The sequence below is a fragment of the Struthio camelus genome, chromosome 21 (assembly GCF_040807025.1).
Source record: "Struthio camelus isolate bStrCam1 chromosome 21, bStrCam1.hap1, whole genome shotgun sequence".
Lineage (NCBI taxonomy): Eukaryota > Metazoa > Chordata > Aves > Struthioniformes > Struthionidae > Struthio > Struthio camelus.
The window spans coordinates 7,654,105-7,663,477 of NC_090962.1; the positions used below are offsets into that span (position 1 = coordinate 7,654,105).

The 9,373-nt window shown below is 56.3% G+C and overlaps 1 protein-coding gene across 8 annotated transcripts in view; it reads left to right on the top strand.

The window, feature by feature from the left end:
- KAZN (kazrin, periplakin interacting protein) overlaps positions 1 to 8,748 on the top strand; it is a 207,323-nt gene extending 198,575 nt beyond the window's left edge. For 7 of the 8 annotated variants that reach the window (XM_068915635.1, XM_068915640.1, XM_068915641.1 and 4 more), the window contains exons 3-8: positions 1,963 to 2,099; positions 3,153 to 3,323; positions 3,948 to 4,137; positions 4,671 to 4,801; positions 5,473 to 5,523; positions 6,487 to 8,734. In XM_068915635.1, the coding sequence (XP_068771736.1) occupies positions 1,963 to 2,099; positions 3,153 to 3,323; positions 3,948 to 4,137; positions 4,671 to 4,801; positions 5,473 to 5,523; positions 6,487 to 6,654 (848 nt within the window). In that variant the 3' untranslated portion in view covers positions 6,655 to 8,734. Of the gene's footprint in view, positions 1 to 1,962; positions 2,100 to 3,152; positions 3,324 to 3,947; positions 4,138 to 4,670; positions 4,802 to 5,472; positions 5,524 to 6,486 lie in introns of all 8 variants that reach the window. The other variant, XM_068915636.1, reaches the window with a different exon arrangement.
- Positions 8,749 to 9,373: the final 625 nt, after the last annotated feature.

Sequence of the window (9,373 nt, forward strand, 5' to 3'; positions counted from 1 at the left end):
GGGCAGAGCCTGGCTGAGCTGCGAGCTCGCGGTTCCCGGCGCTGGCAAAGGCGGACGCCGCTCCAGCACGGCTGGAGTCGCCTCCGATTCCCTTCTCCGCCTGCTGCACCCGGCTCTTAGAAAACCCAAGAGCCGAGGTTTTCGGTGGCGGTCCCCCTCGCTCGCAGCCCTCTCCGGCGGGCCGATGGGTAAAGGGCGAGCAGGCTAAACGGGTTTTAGCACAGCGGGGAAGTGCGTTTTCCTTGCTCCCCGCTCCCGACTGCTGGGCGTTGGGTGCTGCGTCCTCTCCGCCTTGCCGGTAGCCCCGCAGCTTGCCCCACTAACGGGCCGTTTTTGCCCAACTTTTTATTTTCTCCTGCCTCTTTCTTGCGTTTGCAACGAGGTTCTCAGGTGAGTGGCGCATCTTTTCAGCTCAGGAGCGCATCAGTTTTGGAGCAGCGGAAAGAAGCGGGGAGGGGGGAGAAAATGCACCGATTCCCGTGCGCCCCGGGGACGCCCGATATCGGGCGACGGTTTGCGCGGGATAGAGGGAAAGCGGCCATATCGTTTCACGGCGCGCGCAGCGTAGTTTGTCTGGGCTGAGCGAGGCGCTGCGAGCTGGCAGCCGTGTTTACCCAGCGCTTGGAAAACCCTCCCGGAGAAGCACTTCGCAGAGGCGCCGTTCGGGAAGCGAACGGCTGGCGGCTAATCCGGGACGCTCCGACGTCCCCGCGCTCAGAAACCCCCCCGGAGCATCAGCCCGGGGTTTGGCAGAGGCGGGCAGCAGCGCGCGATGCTCGGAGCGAACGACACTTGGCAAGTATTAAACCTTCCGAAACTTGATGTACTCTCCTTGTAATAACACTTCCGAGCGATTTCTTTTTTTTTTTTTTTTTTTGGCAAGGGATGGCGTATTTGCCGTAAATCTTGAAGGACCTTGAGCGCTGGCCACTAACGAAAACAAAACCTGCCAAAAACACCAAAAAAACCACCCACCCGGATATTTGGATGCCAACGCATAAGGCGCGCGTGCGGCGAGCGAAAAGCCTCTCCGCGCCGCTCGCGGTTTTAACCGAACGAGCGGCTGCCATCAGCCGTCGGCCCCGCAAAGGGGGAACAGCTTCGTTAGCTGGCTTTTCTTTTAATTACCGCCTAGGCTGATTATTTTTAGCCTGCGCTCTTCCGTGTCGCCTTATGCCAAAGTGGTTGCTTGCTTGCGCGTTTTTGCAGTAAGCGATTGGAGCGAGATCTTGGCGCGTGAATTAAATCCTGCCTGGGGGAGACGGGATACAGCGGCTGTCGTTTAGGGAGCGATTTTATATATCCCCCCCTCGAGATTTGCCTCGCTGACGGGGGACGGCTGGAGGGCGCCCGGTTTTCCCCGCCGCGCTCGGGGTGGGAGGATCGGACGCCCGACGCGGGTTTTTGCTCGCGGCGGTTTGGGTCTCGGCTGGCGCCGAAGCTCGCGAGAGAAATCACCCCGGCCGGAGGAAGGAAGGAGCAGAGCCCGACTTCTCCGCGCAAACGGCTCTTTAACGGAGGGAAAAAGAGAGGCGGGAAGCCAAGGTTACGGCAGGTGTTAATTGCTCTAAGGAGACTTAATTTCCTTTTACGCCTGCCGTGATAATGATTTTCTTGTATTCCTCGTTCAGGTCTCTATCCCGCCGGCGTCTCGTCGGGATGAGCGCGGAGCTTTTTTAACGTTTGTGCGCCAGCGGGACTTGGGAGCCCGTGCGCGTTGGACAAATTGCCCGGCGGCTCAGGCGGGACCGTGCGGGGCCTGCTGAACCCCCGGGGCCCGCGAAATGGCGCCTTAACCGCGACGTATAGGATGGCGGCGGGGGCATTGCCCGTTCCCCGGGAAAACGCCGTTCCCTCCCTTCGCCCTCTATTTCGGGGCGAAGCGGAGCGAGGCGTTAGTCCTGCCCGGCCCCCGGCATCGCCCCGCTTTAAAAATAAAGCTCCCCGCGCTCTCTCCCGCAGCCATGAAGGCCGACCGCAAGCGCTTGAAGGCCGAGAAGACGGACCTGGTGAGCCAGATGCAGCAGCTGTACGCCACGCTGGAGAGCCGCGAGGAGCAGCTCCGCGACTTCATCCGCAACTACGAGCAGCACCGGAAAGTGAGTGTTTCGGCGGCGAAAAGGCCCGCGGCAGCCGGGAATAAATAAATAGAGAAGGAGATCCGGCCGAGGATCAAAACTGAGCTTGGTTTGAAGGCACGGCTTCATGATGGGGCTCAGACTGCAGAAAAGAAACTCATCAGCATCAGCCCTATCTTTTCCTGTGCGCCGAAACCTTGAAATAGCTTATTTCCAGGGACACGTTTTATGGTTGCCCTTAAGGTTAAGAGCTTGTTCAACGAACGCCCAAACCGCAACGTCTAGAGTAAGCTCCTTGATAATAAATAGCGTTTCTCTGCCTGTTTTCAGCGTCTGAGCTCCGTTTAGAAGAGAAAGAAGGTTCAAGTGGTTTTTAGGCACGGTTTACTGTTTCGTTTTTGATTAGCCCATATAGAGGCATCCCCCGAAACGAGCAACCGTGGGAATCCAACCTCTACAATGATTCTGGGCTTTTTTCCATGCAAGGGGAGAAATTTGCTATTTTTAAAGCATTGTGCCAAGGGAACATTGCTTGCATGCAGCTCTGGGGTTGTTTTTTGTTTGTTTTCTTTTTTAAAGGGAACTTGGAGGGTTTGTTTAATCTCCTGCCATCAGAAATTTTTTGTAATTTTAAACGCGCACACCCTGCCCTGCGGTCAGGTGCATAGCCTGAAAACGCCATGAGAAAGAGTTGCGCCTCCTCCTCCTCCCGGCGCTTGTGCTTGCTCCCAGCCCTAAATGCTTGCTGCTGGAGGTAAGCCGGAGGCTGCGACTCCTTGCTCCCGCCGGCCGCGCTCTCTCTGCTGCCTTTCTGGCAAAAGGCTGCTGTTTCCACTAGGGACGCTTGTGATATGTAAAGCTGACATTTGCCTTTTAGCACCGAAGTGATTGGATGGCCCCCGAGAGGGTCATGTCCGCAGCGCGACGGAGGCTGGGAGAGGTTTTGCTGTAACCTCGCTGCCTTGCCGCGTCAGCAGAGGGGTGTTTGGCAGGCAGACGAGGACACCTGAGTTTTGCTTCTTGGGGCGCTTCGGGTCGGGAGTCATAACTGCATACCCGCGGGTGTCCCGGCAGGAGAGCGAGGACGCGGTGAAAGCCCTGGCGAAGGAGAAGGACCTGCTGGAGCGGGAGAAGTGGGAGCTGCGCCGGCAAGCCAAGGAGGCGACGGACCACGCCAGCGCCCTCCGCTCCCAGCTGGACCTCAAGGACAACCGCATGAAGGAGCTGGAGGCCGAGCTGGCCATGGTGAGCGGTGGTGGCCTCGGCCACACCAGCCCTGCTGGTCATTCGGGGCGATTGAGGGTTGTTTTTTTTTTTAAACATGGTGGGTGCTTCTGTTTGATTGTCCAGGGAAGCGAAATATTGAGCAGGAGGAAAGCTCCTCGCCAGCTTCGCCGGGGAGCGGCGGAGGCACCAGCAGGGCTGTTGGACGTGCCTGAACCGCCGCCGGCCGCTGGCTTTCCCTTGGCGCCCGTGCCTTCTCGGGCGCCTTGGCCCGGTGTGCAGGCGATGGGCCTCTGTAGGACATCTGGCTCAGCTGCGGGCCCAGCTTTCTCGCGAGCTGCTTTACTTGCAGCCTGCTTTGTTTTATTCCTCTTGCCCGGCCGATCGAGCGCTCAAAAACCCCCGCGAATTTTGATGCGGGTAAAGGCTGCTTATTGCGACGTGGGCGGAAAGCAGGTTCGTGGCTCAAAATGCTGCTGGGAGAGGAGCCTGGATCTCCTTGGCGGAGGGGAGCAACACCCACCGATTGGGGTGCTTCTCTGCAAAGGCGAGCGCGAGCCCGCCGGTCCAGCGCCGCCGGGGTGGCTCTGCGAGCCGTGCCGCCCGAGACGTTGAGTTTCCCCCTCCCGCGTGTCCCTTCCTCAGGCCAAGCAGTCACTAGCCACGCTGACCAAGGACGTCCCCAAGCGGCACTCGCTGGCCATGCCGGGCGAGACGGTGCTCAACGGCAACCAGGAGTGGGTGATGCAAGCCGACCTGCCGCTCACGGCCGCCATCCGGCAGAGCCAGCAGACCCTCTACCACTCGCACCCCCAGCACTCGGCAGACCGGCAAGGTGAGCCTGGGAAACCGCCGCGCCGCCCGGCCTCGACCTCTCCCCAGCGGGATGTCCCTGGGGTCGGCACTTGCTGGTCGCGGGAAAAAGGTAGAGGTTTAAGCGCGTGTGAGTTTTGGAGGCAACGGGCCAACTCTCCAGCTGGTGCAGTTTGGCTTCGTTCGCCTGGCATCAGCGTGGCTCAGGCTGGTGAACCCTAGCTGCAAATCTGGCCTGCAGACCTCGGCCAACTTCCGTCTGAAGCTTGAAAATTGCCCTTTGAATAGCAAAGGCTCCTTCCCAGCTTGAAATGAAGGCTTCCCTCGAGCCCCCGCGTTTTTCTCCGCAATTGTTGCCTATCTGGAAGAGATGTAGTTAGCTTCATACGTGAGCTTTCCTCTTCACCCGTGAGCTTCGCCCTTCACAGGCACCGCTGCGCCTGGAAGGGGCTGCCAAGATCAGGTAGCCGGGGTGGCGTGAAGGTCCTCGTGGGGGAGGCGGTGGTGATGTCCCTATCAATCCCCCTGACGCCCGGTCCGTCCCTTGCGTTGCAGCTGTCAGAGTGAGCCCCTGTCATTCGCGGCAGCCCTCCATCATCTCCGACGCGTCCGCCGCCGAAGGCGACAGGTCGTCGACGCCGAGCGACATCAACTCGCCCCGGCATCGAACGCATTCGCTCTGCAACGTAAGGCGCTTGCCAAGGCCAATGGTGCCACCCGTCTCCCTCTTCCCCTAGGGCCTATCCGAAGCCTGCTGCAGGCATTTTGGGGCCTTTGGTATAGATCCTAACGTGTGCCAAAACTCCCTGCACGCTGCCCCTGCCTTGGCGTTGGCTTTTGACCCGTGCGCTGTCACGGCTGCGGCCATGCGTCCTGCAAGGCAGCAGGAGGCCGCGCTTCTTGGAAAACAGCCGTATACGGGAGCATACAGCTAAGCATGGCTAAGGGAATATTTTATGGGCCGTTACGATGGGGGGAAGGCTGCTTGAGGTCAATTTAGGATAAAAATCTAGATGATTTAATTGGTTTTGCCTCACTGAATCACTCAGAGAAAAAAAAAATTTTTGTTTTTCATGTTCCGGAAACCATAGAAATATGAATTTCCTTCTCGGTGGACTTAATTTTACGCAGCTACCAGAGCTCGCCCTAGCTTGGTTGCCCCTTTCCCGAATCTTCGTTTCCCCTCCCTGCAAGAACTGGCAACAGCTTAGCAAAGTCTCGTGCTGCTTTGCACCCGAAAAACAGAGAGTTCTGTGCAGAATCGTCCAACTTAAGGGGATGCTTTTTGCTCTAGCGGTGTGGGACCCGGAGCTGTGCTCATGCTGTTTCAATTTGATCTGTCTCCTTCTGCTGGTAGGGGGATAGTCCTGGACCGGTACAGAAGAACTTGCACAACCCAATCGTACAGGTAGGAAGCGACTCCTCCTCCTAATACGTGACGTTTTGCTAGCGACGGCGTTGTAGGGGCAGTTCAGAGTAATTCTGAATATACGTCCCAGAGCGCCCTCTCCCAAGGTCAGCTCATAGCTCCGAAGAATAAGGCTTTTACAGGATAACTGGTTTTTTTATCCTGCTGCCCGTCGTCCTGGGGGGCGACGGGAAAACTCGGTGGCAAAGTCTCTAGCGGCTTTCATGGGGTTTGGCGCTTTTTGGGAAAGGGTGCAGGGTCCCGAGCATGGCAGTCCCTTTCCATTTGCTGCAGACATTCATGTCTTTTTCCCTCCTTCTCCTCCTCCTCCTCCTCCTTCTCTTCCTCCTCCTTCTCCTTCTCCTGCTTGTTTTTCTCCTCCTTCTTCTCCTCTTCCTCCTTCTTCTCCTTCTGCTCCTCCTTCTTATCCTCCTTCTTCTCCTTCTTTTCCTTCTCCTCCCTCTTTTTCTCCTCCTCCTTCTCCTCCTCCTCCTTCTCCTCCTCCTTCTTCTCCTTCTCCTGTTCCTCCTTCTTCTCCTTCTCCTGTTCCTTCTTCTTCTCTTCCTCCTTCTTCTCCTTCTGCTCCTCCTTCTTATCCTCCTTCTTCTCCTTCTTCTGTTCCTCCTTCTTCTCCTTCTCCTGTTCCTTCTTCTTCTCTTCCTCCTTCTTCTCCTTCTGCTCCTCCTTCTTATCCTCCTTCTTCTCCTTCTTTTCCTTCTCCTCTTTTTCTCCTCCTCCTTCTCCTCCTCCTCCTTCTCCTTCTCCTGTTCCTCCTTCTTCTCCTCCTTCTCCTCCTTCTCCTCCTTCTCCTCCTTCTCCTTCTTCTCCTCCTTCTCCTCCTTCTCCTCCTCCTCCTTCTCCTCTCCTTCCTCCTCCCTCTTCTCCTTCTCCTCCTCCTTCTTCTCCCTCCTCCTCCTTTTCCTTCCCCATCCTCACTGTTGTTTGCTGTCTCCCCTCCCACAGTCTCTAGAGGACCTCGAAGACCAAAAACGAAAAAAGAAGAAAGAGAAGATGGGATTCGGCTCCATCTCCAGGGTATTCGCCCGAGGGAAGCAGCGGAAATCGCTAGACCCGGGCCTCTTTGACGGTACAGCCCCCGACTATTACATAGAGGAAGACGCGGACTGGTGACCCCCTTCCCGGCCGGCAGCCCGCCTCCCGCTGCCGGCGCGCGTGTGTGTCCGAGTGTCTGTGTGCGCGGATGTGTCCAGCCCGGAAAGCAACGTGAGCCCGTTGGTCTGCGTCGCCGCCCCCAGCCGATGTACATACTACGCACCAAGCCCCGTGTGGATATGTTAACTGTTGTCGTTGGAGCGATGCGGTTGTGTTGTAATTCTCTCACTTCCGTAGGGTTTTTGCTTTTGTTTTGATTTTTTTTGGTTTGGTTTTGTTCCGGTAACTCTCTCTCTCCTTTGTTGTTGCTTCGATTTGTCGTTTCGGAGTTTTGATTTTGATTTTTTTCTTTTTTCTTTTTTTTTTTAAATTTCCTCCTCCTTTTTACGAAACTTGAAACTTGAAGGACTGCTGTGTACTTGTAAATAACAGAAATATTGTGCACTTTGTGCTTGTGACGTCTCTTGTCCAAAACGCTGTTTTCTGGAGCCCATCCTGGCGGTGCATTCTGAATGCGGCGTGTTCTCGGGGTCGGCTCTCGGCGAGGACGGGACCCCGTTCGCAGGGTGCACCCGACTTACCTAGGCAATGACAAGCAGTAGGCTCGGCCTATCTAGAGAGACCTTAAAAAAGGAAAGAAAGAAAAAAAAAAAAAAAGGAAAGGAAAAAAATCTCATTCGATACGATGTCTTCCTGGCCAAAACCTGAGGAGGCAACATGGGCTCTTTTTACTGCCTGCCAGTCTGGAATAATTGTTTTAATTTTCATTTTGTTGTTTTAATTTATTTGCACAAATCCAGAAGAGCTATTCTAACTAAATTATTGCATAAATTTTGGAATTTATATTTTTCCACGTTGGTTGGGATGGGTCGGGGAGGAGGAAGGGGGTCTTTGTACTGTACTGTTGTGCTAAGCTGCTGCCCGATGCCCGCGGGGCCGGAGCGAAGCCGGGGGGCTCGGCCTTCGCCGTCCCGGTTTTCGGGAGCCGAGCTCGGGCCGGGACTCGGACTATCTCTCTGCTGGAAGGATAAATGCAGTCGGATGTCTGAACAGCCTTTCCCGAGCTACAGGAACCGCGCGGGAAAACGGGGACTTGGCGGCGGGGGGGGGGGGGGGGTGGTGAGATAAATCCGGAGGGGAAAGTCGGCACCTCTTTCCCCCGCCTCCGCCACCCCGCCGCCTCGTTTTTTGGGGCGTTGTTTTCCCGCGCCGCCCCGGCCCCGATGCTCCCGCGGCCGCTCGCTCGCGTCCCGCTCCGGCTCGGTCCCCCACCCCGGCGCGGGGACGGTGGGTTTTTTTTTTTTTTTTTCCCCCCGACTCGGCGATTCCTACACGCGAGTTGCGTCCGTTTGGTGTTTTGACGTGGAGCTTGCGCCTCTAAATCCGCTCGGCTCTCCCGAAAGCGCCCCTCGCCCCGAAAGCTTAACCGCGGCTTCCCCCCCCTCCGCTGACACGCAGCGCTCTCCGCCTCTTGCCAGATAAGTACCTTACGCTTTACTGCTTACGACATAATTTTGAAGCTCTTAAAAACGTATTAAGATTATTTAATAACGCTGTAATAGTGTATTATTTTCCTTCCCCCCCCCTTAATTCTCCTGAAGCGCCCCCCCCATCCCGCTTGAAAGGGATGCTCGGTCTGAAATCACAGAGCTGAGCCCCGCCGCCGGCGCGCCGCGCAGCCTCCCCAACGCGGCGACGCGGAGAAGCCCCGGGGGGAGGCGAGCGAGCCGGGACGGGCCGGCGGCGGTGGGGGGGATGAGTTTATCCTGTGGCATCTTTCTCCGCAGAGAAGCATTTTTCTACGTTTCCCTTGCGTTTTGATAATTTAAAATACAAAGCAACGGAAGAGATGAGCGCTCTCCTCGCTCTTGAGTAGCTTTCCTTTTCATTTCTGCTTTTCTTTTTTTTTTTTTTTTTTTTTTGTAAATTAGGAAATAATTCTACCAAATTACTAAGAGGATGATTTATTTAAAAAGAGAACTTCAGTAAATAGCATATGAATTATGGGTAACCCCTAGAATTTAACTTTTTCCCCCACGTGCGTTGGGGCGGGGAGGGGGGGGGGGAGATTTCCTCGACGGCATGGATGCAAATATGAAATTATAAAAATTTAAAAAAAAAAAACGAAATAAAGCTTATTTTAAAGTATGACCGAATCCCATGTGCTTTACTTGCTGCGGGTTGCCGTTCGCCTGGTCGGGGCTGGGTCGGGCGGAGGGGGCGGGTTGCAGGCGTCAGCCCACGAGGTTTGGAGGAGCCCGAGGGGCGGCGGACGCAGAATTAAATCTCAGCGGCTCCAAAAGAACTGGCGCGGCCTGACGCCTGGGCTATGGGCTGCAGCGGGCGGCCGTGGATGGCCTAGGTGGGAAGCAGAGATACGGGCAATTTTATTTTATTTTTATTTTTTAAAGATAATGCAATGCATTAAAACAGCAATAGAAATCTCGCTTTCGAAAGCTTGTTAGCGGGTGAATTACGGCCCTCGGCGCTGCTAGCGCCCGGGAACGGCTGAGTCAGCGCTTCCCGTGGGGCTCCGCGTCCGCTCGGGGCAGGGGGAAGTCGCGACGAGGGCAAGTCGTGAGCGCCGGGAAGCGGTTCGGCGGGTGCGTGGCTCCAGATGAAGCGGGTGGGGGGAAAAGGGTAAGAGGAGCTGGCTGAAGGCGAGCGCTGACCGGCGCGCGGGTGACAGCATCCCCTCGGCCGGCCGGCCACGTTGGCGGCAGCTCTGAGCCGCTGG